Genomic DNA, 22,293 nt, shown 5'->3' with positions numbered 1-22,293 from the left:
TTGGTCGAAATATGTACTGTAGCTTGGTATCTTTAGTTTACAAAAAGTCTTGTTATGTGAAACCAAATTCTAAAAAGATCTGAACTTTTGAGTTGAATGAATATGACTCATTTATCTCATCTTGAGTCCCTAATTTAGAATGAGGAAAAAGTTTAGTTTGACAGGGAAACTCATACACTTTTAATCCTGAAAATACTTCCATTGTGTTAGAGTTTTAACTCTGTATCATTTTTTTCTCAGCCTCCCCCCTCCATACCATTTTAAAGGTGCAAAGTGCCTAAAGAAGAGAGTATTGGATTGGACAGCAAACCTAGGAATTTTAGTTTCTCATCTGCTACTTAATACACCTATGACTTGAAGCATGTTATTTAATCTCTTTGGGCTTCAGTTTCCTATGTAAAAGATGAGAACCTATTTGATCTCTAAGGTCCTTTCCAAGCTGGAGATTCTGTGGCTAGCTCTCACCTCAGAGTAGTTCCCTAGGGATACATCCTTGTCACCCCAGGCATTATGCTGCATCCTGCAACCTGAAATGATTGTGTTCTGTGCATGATAATATAGGGGAATGAAGTTTAGGATCTCTGTTCTGTCACTGGGAGCTATTTCATGAACCTAACTATAGTGGCAGAAATACCTTAAGCCCTGTACTTCGCATGACATACATATTTTCCTGTTGATTGTCAAGATCCTTTTTTACACTTGGTTGGTGACATAGGGCATATGGCAGTAAGCAGTATGTACAACCTGAGTCTAGATTACTTTAAGAGTTGTAAATTTCAGAATTTATAATTGGAGTGGCTGGCAGTCTGGAATCCACTCTACAAAAATGTTTGTTTTAAAATTGTACAGGGGCTAAAATTGTATAAATATGCTATTTAATCAACGTATTTGTATATATACTATATATATAATTTAATATATCAGGATTTATATGTATTACAGTGTTAATATCTTTAAGTAGAAAAGTAAAAATTAGTATATAATCGTTGTCTAGGGTATTAACTGATTTTTATGAAATAGATTTGCTTTTGTTACTAAATTTGATAAAGCCACTGGTGGATTTATAAATCTGTTTTTTTTAATTGCAAGCATATTTAACAGGAAGTCATATTCTAACTAATATGTTACTTTCATGATTTAGTGCCTATAGTAGAGGAACACCCATCTCATGAGCAGATCATTTTGCTTCTTGAAGGCAAAAGTTTTCGTCCTGTTACATTTGTCCTAAATGCTAATCTACTGGTGAATGTCAAGTTAGTATTTTGTAAGTAATGATTGATCTTTCTTTGCCTAACTGGTGTGTAGGATTTCTGAAATTAATTAAATTTTGACTGGCAGTCATGAAAAGTAAGCAGCATTGGATGTTGATTTGTCAGCCACATATAAATATAGATTTTGCAAACTTATATTGAGTGGGACTTGAAACCTTAAAGATTTTTACTAGTGTCCTGCATTCAGTCCTAGGTTAAGGATATGGGCTCCTAGCTGTACCTGATGCTCATAATACAATTGACTGTATTTCATATAGCTTTTAGATAAATTGAAACTTGTTAATTGAGCAAGATTCTTGATTTAGTAGCAATAAAGACAGTTTTAAAGTAAGTGACATGTGACCTAATTAAAAGTAAGGAAGTAAATAATCCTCAGTACTCATCATTGACTCTCTCAGCTTTCATTCTCTGACACAAACTTGATTCTTACTCACTACATTTCAGCATAATAGTGCATCTCTTATTTTTATTTATTTTATTTTTAGTTATTTATTAATTGACTCCATAAGATAGTCTTTCATCCTTTCTCTTTTTTACATTAATCTTATACAATTCAATTTAAAGTTTTTTTGTGAGGAGAACTTTGGGGAAGCAAGGAATTTGAAAAGTTTTGCTTCATACCAAAGACGACTATATTAGTTTCTTTGGTTAACAGAAATTGACATTTATAGTTGTATGCTTTTATCACTTAAGATTCCTCAGACAAATATTGGTACTTCTCAACCAATGGACTTCATGGCTTGGGACAGGCAGAAATTATTATTCTGTTATTATGTTTGCCAAATGAAGATACTATTCCAAAGGACATCTTCAAACTATTTATCACCATCTATAAGGATGCTCTAAAAGGTATAGCATTTTATTTTGAATTGTTCAGACTGGGGGGAATGGATAAATTAATTAAAGGCATTTATGCTTTTGGCTATGCTAACTGTACTAAAGATTTATGAAGAGATTGATGATTTCTTAAAAGATCTTAGTCATCATTTTCAGTCTCCTTAAATCTAGCATTTTATGTGATTAGTATCTTTACACAGTTTTTTTTTTTTAATTTTAAAAATGGAAATATATTTGCCTTCTTGATTTTTTTTTTTACACGTGTCTATATACTTATCTGTGTAAGATTGGGGGAGACATGATGAATTTTCACATGGTCATGCAGTAAAGAGAAAAATTTAAAACCACCTATGGTTAGAAACATTTTCAAATTTTCTTCACAATTCCCAACTTCCAGGATTAACTGAGCTTTGTGCACACAAATTATTCAATAGATGCTTCTTCAGGTGTGGAAATAAGAAAAAAAATCCACATTGCTGTTATTTAAAAAGTTTATACTGCAACATTCAAACTCAGAATGCCTTTTAAAACAACTTAAAGTCTTTTTATTAATGATTTTATTTCCAGGAAAATACATAGAAAACTTGGACAATATTACTTTTACTGAGAGTTTTCTCAGTAGTAAGGATCATGGAGGATTTCTGTTTATTACACCTACTTTACAGAAACTTGATGATCTCCTATTACCAAGTAATCCTTTTCTTTGTGGAATTCTTATTCAGAAGCTAGAGATTCCCTGGGCAAAGGTTTTTCCTATGCGCTTAATGTTGAGATTGGGTGCAGAATATAAAGGTAAGTTTTAGAATAAGAAGTTAAATCACATAGGTTCAAATGTAAAATAATTTCAGGGATATCATTAAAATCAATTTTTTAATGGATTTAAGGGGACTACTTTTGTTTTGATATACTTTTAAAATTCCAAGACAGCCCTCCTCTACTACTAAATGAGTTGTCTAGACAACCTTGATATGTCATGAAGTTTCTAAGATGTTCATAATTATATTAACTTACCTTAAAAAAATTTTTTTTTAAATCTCAGAATGAAATATATAAAACATTGAAAAGTTTTCTTAAAAGCATGTACTGTAGGGAGTTCATTTTGTTATGTTTCCTGTATTTTAAGAAGGTAAATGATTTCCCCTCTGAATTTGTGTATATCACAAAGCCAAACATGAAGGATTGTGAAATAATGGCCCCAGTTTATGTATATGGTTATTTCTAAGTTGAAATCATTTTTAGCGTTAAAATTTTTGAATTCCCACCCTTTATCCTTGACTTTTTTCAAGAAATTATTTATTTATACCATGAGTATATCTAATGAAGTTTCAGGCATTTGATTCTAGTATAATTAAATAGGTATTTTCTTGGAGGAAAATTAAAAGGAGGGGATTTATAAAACTTAAAAAATATTTCAAAATGGACAAATTCAGTGAAAGAGATATAAATCTCTCTCTTTGGCAAATTTATTAAGCTCTTTGATTTTGCGGGGGAGGTCTTTACCATTAACAATTTTTTTTTTTAAGATTTGTTTATTTTAGAGAGATTGGAGGCAGGAGTGTATGGGAGCTAGGCGAGGGGCAGAGGGAGAGAGAGAATATCTTAAGCAGACTCCCTCCTAAGTGTGGAGCCCAGGGTGGGGCTTGATTTCACAACCCTGAGATCATGATCTAAGCTGAAACCAAGAGTCGGACCTTAACCACCGGAGCCACCCACGCAGCCCACCATTACACAACACCATCACAGCCCAACTCTGATGCTGTTGTGTAAAAAGTATCAAAATTTAAATTTCATCTCAGGTTTTTTTACTGTGTAAACTACAGAGCTTATGAAAGTTTATTTTGCATCAAGTGTTTCATCCATTCAGCCTGATATTTTGTCTCTGCTATAAATATTTGAATGCTATTTTATGGAAAGTTAGGTCAGTATGTAATCTTAAGTCATTATGGAACATACGGTTTATACGTTTGGCCAGTATTTGGTCAGTATCACTTCTAGATACTAAATCTGTTTTTCTCACACACAAAGAAGGAAAATCATGGAGCTACTTGTGGGACTTCTTAAAAAATCACAGGGGTTGGAGCTGCGAAGTTATGATAGGTGTTTAGTAATGATGAAGATAAAAATCACCAGTTATACAGGTTTTTCCCACTATCTGAAAGTAGAACATTCCTATGAAACCTTTTGTAAGCCAAAATGGCATAAAGCAAAGAAACCATTACCATTTCTTTTTTTGTTGTTGTAAAGATTTATTTATTTATTTGAGGAGGCGAGGGGCAGAGGGAGAGAAGAACACAAGCAGACTAGCACTGAGCGTGGAGTCAGATGTGGGACTCCATCTCATGACCCATGGGATCATGACCTGAGCCAAAACCAAGAGCTGAATGCTCAACTGACTGCACCACCCAGGCGCCCCAACAAGTACCATTTCATAAACACAAAAATCTGTTTCATATTCCTTTCAGTTCGTTAAAACAGGTACTAACATAGGTTTTTGTAAAAGCAAAGTGGTGTAAAGCAAACTTTTGGATGGTAGGAAACCTGTACATAGAAATTAATTAGTCTTAGCTATTTTTTGAGTTCATTGTATACTGCTAGATTTTAGCTATACTGACATTTTGATGTTATTGGTGCCCATGCCTCTGGATATGAACTTGGAAATGTGATGTGTGTGTGTATATGTGTTTGTTAGAGATAATGGATGTATGGAAGATTTAATGGCAAAAGTTAGAGTCCCAAGATTAAAGACTGAAAATAATGGTCTGAAATTAGTAACTTTCAAATGGGGATTATCTACACTTACATTGAGACTATTTGGAATACTATTCACTGTTGGCTTAGAGGACTTAGGAGGTCCTTTATAACTCTGACAGAATGTCTTTCTAAGTCATAACCTTTTGAAAGTACTGTTTCAAATAAAATTACCTCAATCAAGTTGTAAAGGATGTTCCCTCATTCATAACAGATGGAGTAAAAAGGCATCATTTATCTTAATCATATCATTTTAATGTCTTTTCCCACTAATGTCCTATGTTTTTTTCCAGTCTGCACCCTCTGTCCTCTAAATAACATGGTTTTCCTTTTAAAAACTAAAAAATAGGGGCGCCTGGGTGGCTCAGTCTGTTAAGCATCTGACTTCGGCTCTGGTTGTGATCTCGGGGTCCTGGAATCAAGCCCCATGTCAGGCTCCTTGCTCAGCGGGGAGTCTGCCTCTCCCTCTGCTCCTCCCCGCTGCTCGTGCTCTCTCTCTCAAATAAATAAATAATCTTTAAAAAACAAAACACTAAAAAATATGTTGGTAATAACAAAGATGTGAGTTACTCTGACTTAAATTTAAAAATAGATGTCAGGTAATGTGTTTTCTTAGAATTTTAAGGACATATATTGGTATAAAGGTATGAGAGAGGTTTGTTTGCTTAATGACCTAGGCTGAGAACTGAAGGTTAAAAAGTTTTCTGCTTTTTATCATTATAGAAATGTCTTACCTTCCTTTTTTCACCTTCCTTTTCTCACCTTCCTTTTCTTCCAGAAGCCCTGCTGCATTGCCAACCAAATACCTTTTCCTTTTTGAATAATATTTATTGTGCCCTAAAGAAAGAGAAAAGTAGTTAGGTGATAGACTCCATGTTCCTTCTATTTCTCTGCACTGACTTCTCTGACTCTGTGTGGCCCTTTTATTAGGCTGACCCAAGAACTGTAAAAGTTTACTACAGTCTATAAATTCTCACAATTGAACATTAATTATACATGCCTTAAAAATCTTAAGTTCTTCATATTTCTCTTTAAAAAGTCTTAAATTATCAGAACTTTATAGGGTTCTATCCAGTTACTATAATTTTCCTGTCATTATCCTTATGTGGAAACAATATGTATAATGAAAATATGAAATGCTCTGGAATCAAGCAAGCCTAAATTTCAAATCTGTCTCACTGGTTATTAACTTAGTTGCCATAAGCAAGTTTATTAATTTCCATGTCTCTACTTTCCCATTAGTAAAGTAGGAGTAGACATATTTGCCTCACTGGGTTGTTTTAGGGCTTAAATAAGATATAGTGTATATAAAGTTCCCAGTTCAGTGTAGCATCCAGTAGATACACACTATGGGTTAATGTTTCTCTCACTTTCCCCAAAGAACTGATTGGGTGGTATTTATCCATGATGTTTGAGAAATGAGAATTAAAAGTAATAAATTCAATGGGGCGCCTGGGTGGCTCAGTCATTAAGCATCTGCCTTCAGCTCAGGTCATGATCCCAGAGTCCTGGGATCGAGCCCCGCATCTGGCTCCCTGCTCAGCGGGAAGCCTGCTTCTCCCTCTACCACTCCCCCTGCTTGTGTTCCCTCTCTCGCTGTCTCTCTGTCAAATAAATAAATAAAATCTTAAAAAGAAAAAAGTAATAAATTCAAGACTTTTTTGGGTTTTTATTGAAAGTAACCAGTTGTCCTTTCTTATGTATAGCATATCCCACTCCTCTAACGAGTATTAGAGGCCGAAAACCTCTTTTTGGAGAAATAGGACACACTATTATGAACTTACTTGTTGTGAGTAATCAAACTATTAAGTGTTTTTACATTGTTATTTTAAAATTTTATTTAGCATATTTTACATATTTATATTTTCCTATTTCAATTTGGCATATTTGGTATAATGAAAGTTCATTTATTATATATCTTAATTTATTTAGCATAAATGGGCTCTGTTTTTAATGAATTGGTTTTTAGAACACATCTCCTAATATATGTGTACCGGGTTGTAATTGTCTTTTGATTGGTTCTGCTGCAGTGCTTTCACATGTAGGTAATGTGAGATCTACACAGTTGTTGAAGGGTTGGCAAAAGTGTTAGTATCCTAAGTCCATCAGTTTGGTGATTTTGAGCAAATTGTGGCCCAGGTTTCCTCATTTGTAATAGGAAGAATTGGATTAGATAATCTCAGGTTCCCTTCCACCTCTTTTTTCTGTAATTGTTTTATCTGTAACCATAGAAAAAGTATTTCAGTGGACTTACTTTTATTTATACATGTTTACTTTGAAGACCTATTTTGGAAGATCTGTAATTAGAAAGAGGAGATCACCCCCAAATACTACAGAATTCTTCCTGAGAATGATATTCTTTATTACTGTTGTGGAGTAGTTGGAAGGATTAGTTGGTGTTTTTCAGTTGGTATTGCTTTCTGGATGGCATTTTGATAGTTATGTATCACAAGTCTTAAAATGGTGGACACTCTTAAAAAAGGATTTAATGAATGGGTAAAATGCTCATGGATAGTTTAAGGTTTATGGAAATGTCATTATTTTATATGTAGGACCTTCGAAATTACCAGTATACCTTGCATAACATAGATCAGCTATTGATTCATATGGAAATGGGGAAGAGCTGCATAAAAATACCTCGGAAAAAATACAATGATGTAAGTCTAATTTCTTCATGCAGATTTTGAAGATAATTATTGAACATTAGATTTCTTTAAAAATATGTTAAATTTGTTTTGAATCGGACTGTCTCATACATAATGGCAAAAATATTTTTGAAATTTTATATTTGTTTTCTAATAAAGGATTTGTTTAATCCTGTTTTTTAAAACTTTTTCTATACTGTTTTATCTATTAATTGAGGTGATTTTATCTTAAAACATTTGATTCCATCACATTCTCAGGGAGTTGTCCAGGCAAAGCTTGATAATTATGAAGCTGGTCGGAATTGTGGCCCTTTGAATGACTGTAACTAATAAAGACATAACATGTTAGTAATGTTTCTAAATGAGTGTTGTTTTTTTCCAGGTAATGAAGGTTATAAATTCTTCTAATGAGCATGTCATTAGCATTGGAGCTAGTTTTAGTACTGAAGCAGATTCTCACCTAGTCTGTATACAGAACGATGGCATTTATCAAACACAGGCCAACAGTGCCACTGGCCATCCTAGAAAAGGTAAGTGTTGGTTCCTAGTATTGATCTATAAAACTACCTCAATAAATGGAATTCCTTTCAAAGGGGAAATGTATATATTTTACTTATTTGCTGAATTGATGGTAATAATACAATATGATTTAAAATTTTAGCTACGCAGATTAAAAATTGCTTCTAATTTGTGTTTTTTTCTTGGGCTACATTAGGTTTAAGGACTTGGAACACTATTTATTTTGATATCTTCAGGTTTAATTTATCCCATATGGTATGAATCTTATTTTCAGTAATTTCTCTCTGGAATGAGGTGTTTGTCAGCTTTGTTTGCTCTCTGTTCCAACTCCTCTTAGGGGAGTACAGTCTAGATAAGGATGAAGAATGATTTATAAAACTGTAAGTGGCTGGGGATATAGAAATGGTAAAGATGGTGGAGTAGCCTATGTGAGTGACATTACTCTCAGTTCTGGCTGAATGGCCTTAGTGACTGCTGTGATTGCCAGATCCCTGCAGTAGAGGGCCTAACAAATTGAAAGTTAAGTGGAAGTGAGTATTTCATAAATTAATACATTTTAAAATAACATATTTAAAATAGTTTGACATTGTGGCTGCTAATAAAATTAGCCTCTGATTATAAAGGTAATATATACTTATTTGTTAAGTTTAGAAAATGTTTTAAAAAGCAGTAAAAGAAAATAAAGTGCCAAGATATGGCCATTGTGAACATTTTAATATATTTCCTTCTTATATTAATATATATCTATTAAATAGATGGTTTTATATTGGATATTTACATTTTGTATTTTTTTACTTAATATGTCATTAATACATTTGTTATTAAAATGTAACAACTATTTAATATTTGTTTGTTGAATAGGTATATGTGTTATAAAATTTGAAAGGTATAGGTATCTACAGTGAGAAATTTCCTTTCCTCCCTTGACCCCAAGGCTACCCTCTTCTCTTCCCCACAGGCAACCAAACCAATGTTACCAGTTTCTTGTATATCCTTTCAGAAACATTTTTGCTTACATATATAAGCAAACACACACACATCTTTCTTCCGCTTTTTAATTTGCATTTGAATTTTTTTAATTTGTAGCAAATTTCTTCCACTTTTTTAAACAAGTCATAACGTGTTCCATTCTGCACATTGCTTTTTCTTTTAACACACGTTAGAGATGATTCTGTTAGTATAAAAAGAACTTTTGCATTCTCCATAACTTTTCACTTTCTATGTGTACATCATTTAATTGTCTCATTAATGGATATAGTTGTTACCAGTTCTTGGTTATTTATAAAAATGTACTGTGAATAACCTTGTATATGTGCAATTCCTGGTTGTGGAATTGGCGTGTCAAAGGATATATGTATTTATAATTTTAATAGGTAATTATTAAGTTGTCTTCCATAGAGATTGCTCTGATTTATGCTCTTACCAGTGGTGGATATTCAATTCCCCATACTCCCATTGACACAGACACAAACATTTTAAGTAGTACAATAGCTATCAGTTATTATATACAAACATTACATAACGCTTATGCAATATTTTATCTTAATTTGGTTTAGTTTTTTTATTACCTTTCTAATATAAGTGGTATGGGCATGGCATTTATCAGGTACTTAAATGTGCCATGCTCCACATTGTACATTTAATAAACATCATATAGCATTAAAAAAAGGCAAGTTAAAACATAAATGTATTTTTCTTATCAGTGACAGGTGCAAGTTTTGTGGTATTCAATGGAGCTCTAAAAACATCTTCAGGATTTCTTGCTAAGTCCAGCATAGTTGAAGGTATGAGTTTCATCTTTAGGATTGTTTTAATGTAAAGATGTTTTCCATTTCCTTTTAAAATGTATTTGATACTTATAAAAGAACATATGTCAGTTACAAAGCACAGTACCACAAACTTACATGAAATCATTACCCAGCTCAAGAAGTAGAACATGGTCAATATTTGGGTTTACGTTAAGTATAACGACTCTGCCATAACCTGCACTTGCTGCCTGTACAGAGCCTAAAAGTCAGTCTGAGGTAAGAGCTTAGGGCATTTCTTTAGCATGCATACACCCTGAGTATGCATACAGTATTGTACATGTGTGTGGCCTTCTAAATTCCCAGAAATATGTTAGAGCTTTTCAAAGCCCTTATGGACATCTCATTCCCCAGCTTTTCCTTTTAAGTGTTTGGTTGGCCTATTGTTTGCCTCTGCTATTATCAGCTGCCACAGGCAGCTGAGATGTTAATCATTGGCTTCTAATTGTTTTTCACAGATGCTCCCTGAGAAAAAACTTTCTGCACTGGGCAAAATACTCAACATTCAAAAAATAATAATTCTCTGATAATGAGGCTTTGAAGGAGCTCCAACCTTCTTTTGCCCTTCCATTGGCTACCAGGCTGTCGGTTTTCACCATGATTCTAGGCTATTGGTTTTTAAGGCTTCCACTGAGCTAGAGAGGAGGGGATTGGAATAGAAGAGTTAAAATGACACAAAGAACAAAGCTTGCTCTTATGAAGATCCAGCCATTTTTCTTAAATAAATACTTCCCAGATTGCTGCAAGCCTTTGATTAATTTCCAGAGTTCTGAAAAGGTTTCTTTTGACTTTTTATTAGTTTCGTTGTTCTTTTGGAGGAGAGTTTTTTTTGGAGATTCTTATTAAGTCTGCTTTTTCACTAATGTTGTCCTCCGTACTATTTCAAACATAGCTTTTTAGGAAGTCCTCCCATCTCTGATGCCACACATACTTTATTCCTTTTTTCAGTAGTGCCTTGGCCACTCTAAGCCTTTTGATTTTCCATATTAATGTTAGGATCAACTTGACAGGTTCTAAATGGTCCACTGGAATTTTTTTTGGAATTGAATTAAATCACTAGTTTAATTTTGAGAAACACTGGCATATTTTCCATTCTCAGTGTTCCTATCCATAAAAATAGGCTATCCTCAATTTAGAAAATGTTCAGTTTATTTCAGTAACATTTTATAGGGGTGCCTGGCTGACTCAGTCAGTAGAGCACATGACTCTTGATCTCAGGGTTGTGGGTTCGAGCCCCATGCTGGATGTAGAGATTACTTAAACTCTTTAAAAAAATAAAATTTTGGGCGCCTGGGTGGCTCAGTTGGTTAAGCGACTGCCATCAGCTCAGGTCATGATCCCGGAGTCCTGGGATTGAGTCCCACATCGGGCTCCCGGCTTGGCAGGGAGCCTGCTTCTCCCTCTGACCCTCTCCCTTCTCATGCTGTTTCTCTCTCGCTCGCTCTCTAATAAATAAAATCTTTAAAATAAATAAATAAATAAATAAAATTTTATAGTTTTTGTATAGGTCTTACATATCTTTTCTTTTAAAGATTTATTTATTTGAGAGAGAGCTGGGGGGGAGGGGCAAAGGGAGAGGTAGAGAGAGAGAGAGAGAGAGAGAGAAATCCTAAGCACACTCACAGCCAAGCATGGAGCCTGACTCCGGGCTTGATCCACAACCCTGAGATCATGACCTGAGCCAAAATCAAGAGTCGGGTCGCTTACCCAACTGAGCCACCCATGTGCCCCGCATATCTTTTGATTTATTTCTGTAACGTAGATTTTATTGCTGATGTAAATGTATCTTTTTAAATTAAAATTTTTATCTATTTTGATGTATAGAAATTCATTGATTTCTATTTTTTTGATGTATAGAAATTCATTGATTTCTATGTATTTTTATTTTATAACCAGCTACACTCCTGAACTCTGATTTAAAATAATTTGCTGGGGCGCCTGGGTGGCTCAGTCGGTTAAGCGTCTGCCTTCAGCTCAGGTCATGATTTCAGGGTCCTGGAATCTAGCCCTGTATCAGGCTCTCCAGTCAGCAGGGAGTCTGCTTCTCCCTCTGTCTCATTCTACCCCTCTCCCTTGTTCCTGTGCTTGCTCTCTCTCTCTCTCTCACTCATTCAAATAAATAAATAAAATCTTTTTTTTTTTTTTTTTTAAAGATTTTATTTATTTATTTGAGACAGAATGAGAGAGAGAGCACATGAGAGGGGGGAGGGTCAGAGGGAGAAGCAGGCTCCCCGCCAAGCAGGGAGCCCAATGCGGGACTCAATCCAGGGACTCCAGGATCATGACCTGAGCCGAAGGCAGTCGCTTAACCAACTGAGCCACCCAGGCGCCCCAAAATCTTTTTTTATAAATATGTCATTGTGTTGACATATTTTTGTTGATTTTTTAAAAGCTTTTATTACTTGGGAGAGAGGGAGTTTGCCCTGTGACCTCAATTCTCTGATATAAGAGTTGTTCATTTTCAGTTTGTTCAGCATTTGTCTTGTTGTGAGGATGGAGCAGACACAAGAAGTCAGTAGGATTTTTTGTAATATAAGCTGGCTGGCTTTCATTTTTCTGAAGCTGTCCTTATTTCATTCTTAGTTTTGAAGGATATTTTTGCTAGCTATAGAATTCTTTGAAAGTTTTTATTTTCCTTAAAGATGTCATCTCGTCTTTTGGCCTCCATTGTTTCTAATGAAGTCAGTATAATTTTTTACATTTCTTTCCCTGTATTTTATGTGCCCTTTTGTCCAGTCTGTTTTCAAGATATCCTCTTTATCTTTGGTTTTCACCAGTTTTACTGTGATATGCCTTAATATGGTTTTCTTTGTATTTCTCCTGCTTGGTATTTATGGAGCTTCTTAGATATGTGTGTCAATATTTTTCATCGAATTTGGGGAATTCCTTACCATTATTAATTTTTTTATATCCCAGTCTTTTTCTCCTGGGAGATATCTATATATTTATATATGTATATATGCATATGTATATCTATATTTATATTTATAGATATATCTGTTTTATACCACTCCTTGGGTCCTTGATGATCTGTTTATTTTTCTTTAATCATTTTTCTCTAGGTTCTTTATTTCTTTATTTTTTAAAGATTTTATTTATTTATTTGTTAGAGAGCATAAGCAGGGGGTGGAGGGACAGGCAGAGGGAGAGGGAGAAGCAGGCTCACCGCTGAGCAAGGAGCCTGATGCAGGACTTGATCCCAGGACCCTGGGATCATGACCTGAGCTGAAGGCAGACGCTTAATTGACTGAGCCACCCCCAGGTGTCCCTCTCTAAGTTCTTTGATTGAAAAATGTTTATTGACCTTTCTTCATTTTCTCTGAGTCTTTTCTTGCCGTCTTCAGTCTACTATAAAGCCTGTCCATTGAGGTTTCAATTTCAGGTTACACTTTTCAGTTCTAGAATTTCCCTTTGGGTTTTTTTAGTTTCTGTTTCTCTTTCATTTAGCCCATATTTGCTTTTCATTTTTTGAATGTTTTGCTTTAGGTCTCTGAATATATTTTAGAATAGGTGTTTTAAAGTACGTATATAGGGCGCCTGGGTGGCTCAGTTGGTTAAGCGACTGCCTTCGGCTCAGGTCGTGATCCTGGATCCCGGAATCGAGTCCCACATCGGGCTCCCTGCTTGGTGGGGAGTCTGCTTCTCCCTCTGACCCTCCTCCCTCTCATGCTCTCTGTCTCTCATTCTCTCTCTCGCAAATAAATAAAATCTTTAAAAAAAAAAAAAGTACGTATATATTTAATCCACTGTCTTGGCTATCTGTCTCCTGGTTGATTTCAGTTGTATAGAGGCTCACATTTTCTTGTAGTTCTCTCTGATAATTTTTGATTATGTACTTGTCACCGTTAATATGTTTTAGAGACTTTAGATTCTATTAGCTTTTTCTGAAGAAGGCTTATTTATGTTTCAGCAGGCATTTTCATGGCATATCATGTTGAGCTTGTGTAGTCTGTATTTTTCACTCTGTTAACAGATGGATCTGTGGAACTCCTAAAGTGTTTACAATCTGGCAAGACTCATTCTCTAAATCCATTTTGCCTACAGATTTTGTAAGGGCTTTGTTTTTGCTTTGCCACAGTGTAAGTTAGTGAGGTGCTCATAAGGTCTCTCTACTGTGGTTGGTCCAGACTGTCAGTATCCCCCAGCATTGCTTGATTGCTAGTATCTCTGTTCTGTTCCCAACCCTAATAGCTGTTCTCTGTTAGGCCTCATCTAGTCTCACTCTATTAACGTGTCTCCATTTCTAGTCAAAGGACTCACAGTCTTCTGGTGCCGCCTTCTTCAGTGTCTTGACCCCAGATTCCAGGCTTCCCCAAACTTATCTCTAATTTCTCAGCCCATTGTGGCCATTGTAGGTTTAATGGGTCACCATGAAGAAATTGTCTCCAAGCAAAGAGCCTGGGCAGTTGTAGGCTTACCTGTTGAGTTTTCCTTAGAAATCACAGTATTGCACTTCCTCTTGTTCAGTACCTGAAAACAACTGCCTCATACATTTTGTCTAGTTTTACGGCTGGCTGTTATAAAAGGGCAGTTTGGCATCACTAATTTCATTACAGTTGGTAATGAAAAATTTTGCCATTATTTGTTTAACTGCTTTTTAAAGAAAGAGAATCCTTAACTTTGAAATATTTTTCATATTTCCTAGTAGAAAACAATCATTAAGATTATTTAACAGATGATGTAAAACATATCTTATGCAGAACATATTTTGATAGCTAATTTTATGGATTAGACATATTAATTGGTATTTAATAAAAGGAATGTGAAACATACCTCATTATTAGATGGCTTAATGGTACAAATAACGCCAGAGACTATGGATGGCTTGCGGCTTGCTCTACGAGAACAAAAAGACTTTAAAATTACATGTGGGAAAGTTGATGCTGTAGACCTAAGAGAATATGTGGATATCTGCTGGGTAGATTCTGAAGAAAAAGGAAACCAAGGGTAAGAAATTTTTGTTACTAAAATATAATTGATTTGATGGAGGGGGAAGGATAAAAAATCCTAACAAATTAAATTTTATGAATAAATATAGATTATACCATTAATTTAAATGCTTATACACTAATGAATGTAGTCTGTTTTTTCAAATGTGTACCTAACCTGCCTCATGTATATTTTCTTGGCCAGTATGCTATAAGCTATTAAAGGATGGTCAGTTTGGGAGGGGACAGTGATAAAATGTGCATTGTGTAGCAGTGTGACCTTGATGCCAAGGTTGTGAAAGGCAGTATACTTTTTCTGTTGTTTCGTACCTATTTTTGTGAAGTAAGTAAAGGATACCCTTTGGATGTTTAGTTTGTATTTTATTGATTCACCGTAAATACAACTGAATTTAATAATATATACATTAGAGGCCTTATAGAATATTACTGCCACTCCTTTTCAATTACTATTTTCTTTCTTTTTTTGGAGATTGGTTAAAGGGTCTGAAGTAAAGAAGGAAAAAGAGGGCTAATGCTGAGGGATTCCAAGATAAGTTTTTAAAATTCATGAGACAGCTTTTCTGTTAGGAAACTAAGGCATTTTAAACCTCAGGTCTAAATTGGGCATATGAAAGAGTAGATATGTTTTGCTACACAATCAAGAAATCTTGGTAAATGAATGGACTATAGTTTTAATTATTTTGTATGTAACTGAGTTATCTTAGTGCTATAAATAGTTTTCATATATTTTCTCCTTATTTGTTCAAATCTAATAACTCATTTCATAGAAAGCATTTTGGTACTAATAATAATACTGTATTATGTTTTATTCTATAGTGTTATTAGTTCAGTGGATGGAATATCATTACAAGGATTTCCAAGTGAAAAAATAAAACTGGAAGCAGATTTTGAAACTGATGAGAAGACTGTAAAGTGTACTGAGGTAACTGAGAAAGAAGATTCCTTCCCTTTACATGTTGTGTTTGGATATGGCTTTTATTTTTTTTGAACTTGGGAAATTTCTCATTGCAGCTTACTCATACTTTTTACATTACATCTTGAAACACACATTTATTTTCACCCCAGACTGCCCTTTTTATACCAGATTTGGATTTCCATAAGACTATTTCAGGCTATTGTATGGTGTTACTCCCTGCCAGCTCAGTTAAGTTTTGGCAGCATTGCCATCTTTGTATAGTATATGTTATTTGACCATATTATTTTCATTTTTCTCTTATTTAAAAAAAAATATATATGTAAATTAAAACTAACTTATGTATGTATGTATTTATTTATTTTAAGTAGGCTCCATGCTGGGCCTACTTAATGCAGAGCTTGAACTCACAACCCCAAGATCAGAACCTGAGCTGAGATTAAGAATCAGATGCTTAGCTGACTGAGCCACCCAGGAACCCCCCACAATAAAATATGTTATAGATACCAGTTTATAATCAGCATTGACATATGAAAATTATTTTTGCATGTTCCAACTTTTTTTAAACTAAGAGGATATGAAATTATAGACTCCCAACCCCTTAGTCTACTTCCATACTCCTTTTCACTCTGCCTCCCGGGTCAGGCAATCTGTTACTAATTTCTTCTGTATTCTCTGTGATGTTATACATGTACAAGATAGATAGAAACTATAGAGGATATAGAAATTATGGAACATCAGGGCGCCTGGGTGGCTCAGTTGGCTTGAGTGTCTGCCTTCGGCTCAGGTCATGATCCTGGGGCCCTGGGTCGAGCCCGCGCATCGGGCTCCCTGCTCAGCGGGGAGCCTGCTTCTCCCTCTCCCTCTGTGTGCTGCTCCCCGTTTGTGCTCTCTCTCTCTCTGTCAAATAAATAAATAAATAAAATCTTTAACAACAACAACAAAAAAGTACAGAACATTATTTCTTTGTTTGATCTTAACTTCATTAAGATGTCCTTACAGGAAGGTGATGTTATAGGGTGGACTCATTAGTACACTTTTCCAAACTGAATTAATAGGGCTTTTGTTGCTACAGGTTAATTTTAGGTGAAAATAGCTAAGTCATGCCATCGTCCATAATCTTTGGTTTTAGGCTTTTACTACTTACAGATCAAGATATATATATTTACACACAAAATGTTTTTTATTTTAAAGATTTTATTTATTTGAGAGAGAGAGGGGGAGAGTGAACACCAGTAGGGGGGGAGGCAGAGGGAGAAGTAGGCCCCCTGCTGAGCAGGGATTCCCGACATGGGGCTTGATCCCAGGACCCTAGGATCATGACCCGAGCCGAAGGCAGACACTTAACTGACTGACCCCCCCGGGTGTCCCCCACACAATGCTTTTCAACTAATGAATTTCATGGCATTAACATTGGATGTTATTAATAAAGTTGAATTGAAGGTAGCAGTTGTCTTTTTAAAGCTGCTTTTAATCTTAATCATGACTTGTTTCCTAATTAAATATATTTCAGGTGTTCTACTTTCTAAAGGACCAGGATTTATCTGTTTCAGCAACTCGTTATCAGTTTGCAAAAGAAATAGCCATGGCTTGTAGTGCTGCGCTGTGCCCTCACCTGAAAACTCTAAAGAGTAATGGGATGAATAAAATTGGCCTCAGAGTCTCCATTGACACTGATATGGTGAGACATGTTTTTGTGATATATTTTTGAAATGAATGTATCATATATTAAAATAATCAAAAGTTTCTTCTTTAACCTTTTATTTGGGATGAATGAAGAGAACTAAAATTTGTTGATCAGTGTGTGCTACGTACTTCCTCTACATTATTACCTTTACTCTCCACAGCAGGGGTCAGCAAACTTTTTTGTAAAAGGCTAGGCAGTAAATATTTTAGGCACTGTGGGCTGTATGATGTCTTTTACAACTATTCAGTCCTGCCATTATAGTGCACAAGTGGCCACAGACAGTATGTAAACTAATGAGCTCACTATGTTCCAATGAAACTTTGTTTACAAAAATAGTTGGTGGGCCAGATTGGCCCACAGGCCATAGTTTGCTGATCTCTGCACTACAGCAGTCTTGCTTGATAAGTAGGTTTTTAATTTTTTCATTCTGACTTTATTCTATATTCACATGATTTAAAATTACAAAAGTCCAAAAGTATTAAAAAAAGGAAAACTTAGTCTTTTCCTTCCCATGTAAGGAAAAACCAGTTCTTCCCTACTGTTTCTTTCCTTCCTGTGAGTCTCCTTTACTACTCACACAAAATACTTCATTTCTGACATTTCTGGTCACCAAATATGTAGAGGGTTTCCTCCTTCCAACAAGCAGTTCTCGGACACCAGCAGGATATCCAGGAATTCAACTCGATTTTGACACCATCTGCCCAGATATCACCAGATCCCACAGGTTAAGGGTTCAGTCCTATAAGACTGTGCCCCTATATGCCTTCAGATGCTGACCATAAGCCCAGGTTATTGGCTGTGCTTCTGACCAACCAGCTGTAGATCAGAAGTTCTAATAACCCCCTCCTTGGGTTTAATTAATTTGCTAGAGCATCTCCCAGAACTCAGGGAAATATGTTAACCAGTTTATTAAAGGTTATACAGATGAAGACATATACATAGGGTGAGGTTTGGGAGGTTCTTAAGCATAGGTACTTCTGTCCCAGTGGAGTTAGAGTGTGTCACCCTCCTGGTATGGATGTATTAGCTGGCCTGAAGCTCTCCAAACCTTCCTCTATAGGGATTTTATGGAGACTTCCTCATGTAGGCATGATTTAACTCCATTTTGTAACCCCTCTCCCCTCTTTGGAAGATGAGGGGTAGGGCTGAAAAATCTAAAGCTTCTAATTATGGTTTGGTCTTTCTGGTGACCAGTCCCCATCCAGGAGCCCACCCAGAGTCACCTCATTAAAACAAAAGATATTCCTAGTGTTCTTATCACTTAGGAATGTACAAGGGTTTTAGGAGCCCTGTGTCACGGACGGTGTGAAATACAAATATCAGAACAAGAGATATTTAGAGTGTTCTTATAACTTAAGAAATTACAGGGTTTCAGGAGCTGTGTACGAGGAACCAGAGGTAGAGAACAATATATATTTTCTGTTATCTCACAAGTGTGTGTATAATAGGACCATCTTATCCAACATTTCCAGAGAGCAACATTCATGTTGTCATCTATGTAATGGGTAGCCCCTAGAGGTATTAACTCCAGGCTACAATGTAAATGGTTCCCAGTAGAGTTGTATAACGTAATAGCCCTGGAAAGATCTCCTTCCCACTCTTGACTCCCAAGCCTGTAGTCTGTCTCCATACTCCTCCTCATCCTCCCTTCCTGGTCAGGCAATCAAATGTTACCCATTTCTTGTAGTCTCTGTGATTTTTTACATGTACAGCCGAATAAGTATATAAGTCCTTTTCATTTCCCCCTTTACTCTTACTTTTTTTGACCTTGCTTCTTTAAGATCTTGTATTTTAGAGATATTTCATATTACTACCTATGCTTTTTAACAGTTGTATAGTAGTCGTTGATTATATAAATGTACCATAATTTATTTAACTAGTTTTTATGTAAATTTAGTATGCACTGATTGACATTTAGGTTATCCACAATATTTTGCTTTGGCATAAGTGTGAGTATAACAAACATTCTAAGAAGTAGAATTGCCAGGTCTAAGTATATACTCAATAGATATTATTACCATATTGTCTCAAATAGAGGTTTCTACCACAGTTTGTATGAGAAAGTTCTTTTCCCTGCATCTTTATCAAAGCAATATGTAATCAAACTTTTGAACTTTACGAATTTTATAGGTGAAAAATGGTATTCTAGTATTATTTTAATGTGCATTTCTGTTTCCAACATCCAATATAATCAATTTCAAAGCAAGTTTTTCATTAGAATGGTTAATCTAAACATGAATGAGGTCATACACTGAGGGTTTGCTTTTCTTCAGTCAGGATGTGTTAAACTCACAGTTCTTTTGGAAGGAACAACTTATATTTTGATCTCACTGTTAAAGGTTCCTTTTTCAAGGAAGTAATAATTTGTTATTTCAGCAGCCCTGTTAATTTTTTTAGTCAAATATATTAAAGTGTAATTTTCACCAGCAACATTAAATTCAAATGTTAAATACTTTTGTAACAACAAATTCAAAATATTTTTAAGTCGATTTTTTAATACTATAGGTTTTTATTTAAGTCATGTTGGTAATTATTTAAAACCTTGATTCTCTAGTGTGTTTATGTGTGCATTGAGAAGAAACCTAAAGTATGAAATAGTGGCATTTAAACAATTTTTATGATATCTGTGGGAGAGACAATAATTTATGTAGAAGATAAAAGAAATATAGGAGAATGTGAAAACATTTTATGAGTAAAATATCAAGTATTTTCTTAACATGCTTAAAATGAATGATATTTTAAAATAGTTCATATTCATCTGCTAAGCTAAACAAGATTGCTTACTTTCTAAGGTTGACTTATCAAGATTTTTTTTCCCCCCCAGGTTGAATTTCAGGCAGGATCTGAAGGCCAGCTTCTTCCTCAGCATTATTTAAATGATCTTGATAGTGCTCTAATCCCTGTGATCCATGGTGGGACCTCCAACTCTACTAGTTTACCATTAGAAATAGAATTAGTATTTTTCATTATAGAAAATCTTTTTTAGTGAAAGATATGAGTCATATTATATATTGCAAACTAATTTGTTAAAACTAAATTCACTAAAGCCTGAAATGCCACAAACACTAAAAGTAAATGTTTGCTGTTTGAAACACGTAAGTTTTGCTTTTTAGGCAGGAAATGATCTTTTTAAATCATTAGCACAATATTTAAATCTATAAAAATTTAAGAGACCCACAGTTTTTGAAGCTTTGACGTAATACAAGTACTAAAAAGAAAAGGATTTCTTCTGTCTTTAATAAATTTGTAGCATTTACTGTGTTACTTAAATGCAAAGCCAAAGTATCTGCACTTATGTATACCTCGTTATGCCAAGAATGATTTTAATGAAGGCTCTTTTCAGGTGTAACCTTATGAGGGAAATGGCTGTTACATTAGCCAGTTACATTGCTGGTTTCTAAAGTCTGTTAAAAATGAATTTCAGTGACATAGACAGTTTTCAGATCTTAGTCTTATTTGATAATTCTTTGAGTAAGGCAGATAACTTATTTGTATAATTGGAGTGGAGACCTACCTCCATGATTAGATAAACTGGTTATTTGGATTAAAATCAGAATTTTGCCTTTTTTCTTCTCAAATTATTATATATATATATATATGGCTTTTTTCTTGATTAAATGGGTATTCTTAAAATAATTGTGGGTGCTTCAGAATTTTGTGCTTCTATATTTAAGTACATTGTTTTTATAGCAAGAACATGTGATTCAGTATGTGTTTTATAAGTCTAATAATTTATAAATAGGTAATATTTTTGTATTGCAGTGCATTATTTTTCCTCCTTCCTTCAAAATATACCCCACTTTATTTACCACTTCTAAGAGTGATTGACAACAGGCCATATGACCCCTGCAGTAGTCATTATGTAGCAATAAATGAAGCCTGAAACAGGTTTTTTTAACTTTTCCTTAAAACCTTAGAACTTTCTTGGGAAGTCTGCATATTTTCATTGACACCAATGTATTAAATATACATTTTAATGAACTAATTACTTTTGCATATTTTAAATTCTTTATATGGTAGTTATTTTTTATAACAGGATATTAACATAAGTTAAAGTCTATGTATTTGAAACTGTTAACAGAACTTTGCTCTTCAAACAGCAAAATTTTAAGAAGTATGTTGTGTTAAAAAAAAGTAACAGGGATATTTTAGTTAGTCCTTCATTTACATTATATAAAATACAATCATTATTTTGATGCTTTTTTAATTCTTATATGGTATATGTTTTTGTATCAAAAACACTCATTGTATATTTCAAGAAAAAGAAACTACACTAAATAACCCTGATGTAAGAAAAATACTTATGAAGCATCTCAACTTGAAGACCAAGTCAGGGTTATAACTCAGGATCTGAGGTCTCAGGCTAGGAGAGACTGAGAATTTTACTCCACTGGTCACATGGTTCATACTGAATCACAACTGTAGTATGAGCCAAAGATATCCTGTGAAGGAGATTATCAGTCTTCTGGAAGTAGCTACTTCATAAGCAATGTAAAATGTTGCAGCTGTTAAATAAAATGGCAACACAAAGTAACCTGTGAAATTTATTGAAATGGTGTAAGATTATTTTTATCAGTTTATGTTTTCTTTATATAGTGTGTTTATTTTGCAGTGTAAGTTAGTTGCACAGTCTATGAATAATGAAATTATTTATTTATTTATTATTTTGTTTAGTAATCTCTACACCCAACATGGGGCTCAAACTCATGACCCTGAGATCAAGAGTCACGTGCTCTTCTGACTGAGCCAGCCAGGTGCCCCTGAAATTACTTTAAAATAACCAAATGGTGGAGAGCTCTTCCCATGATAGGATAGCTTTAGATTTGTTTTCATAAAGCCTTTACATTTAATGATAATGGAATAATGTGCCTTTGGAGGTACATTTTAAAGTATTCTTTGTAGATGTAGGTTTCTGAATG

At 34.6% G+C, this 22,293-nt stretch overlaps 1 protein-coding gene across 5 annotated transcripts in view; it reads left to right on the top strand.

The window, feature by feature from the left end:
* Positions 1–21,908, top strand: part of ZFYVE16 (zinc finger FYVE-type containing 16) — a 49,266-nt gene extending 27,358 nt beyond the window's left edge. For 4 of the 5 annotated variants that reach the window (XM_032404109.1, XM_032404108.1, XM_032404107.1 and 1 more), the window contains 11 exons: positions 1,142–1,264; positions 1,965–2,120; positions 2,676–2,900; positions 6,563–6,645; positions 7,409–7,513; positions 7,884–8,031; positions 9,724–9,804; positions 14,610–14,772; positions 15,591–15,696; positions 17,201–17,368; positions 20,199–20,360. In XM_032404109.1, coding sequence (XP_032260000.1) covers positions 1,142–1,264; positions 1,965–2,120; positions 2,676–2,900; positions 6,563–6,645; positions 7,409–7,513; positions 7,884–8,031; positions 9,724–9,804; positions 14,610–14,772; positions 15,591–15,696; positions 17,201–17,368; positions 20,199–20,360 — 1,520 coding nt within the window. Of the gene's footprint in view, positions 1–1,141; positions 1,265–1,964; positions 2,121–2,675; positions 2,901–6,562; positions 6,646–7,408; positions 7,514–7,883; positions 8,032–9,723; positions 9,805–14,609; positions 14,773–15,590; positions 15,697–17,200; positions 17,369–20,198 lie in introns of all 5 variants that reach the window. The other variant, XM_032404106.1, reaches the window with a different exon arrangement.
* The last annotated feature ends 385 nt before the right edge of the window (positions 21,909–22,293 follow it).

The sequence above is a fragment of the Phoca vitulina genome, unplaced genomic scaffold (assembly GCF_004348235.1).
Source record: "Phoca vitulina isolate PV1807 unplaced genomic scaffold, GSC_HSeal_1.0 scaffold6, whole genome shotgun sequence".
NCBI lineage: Eukaryota > Metazoa > Chordata > Mammalia > Carnivora > Phocidae > Phoca > Phoca vitulina.
The sequence above is the reverse complement of the archived record's forward strand: the minus strand, read 5'-3'. Positions and strand labels throughout refer to the sequence as shown.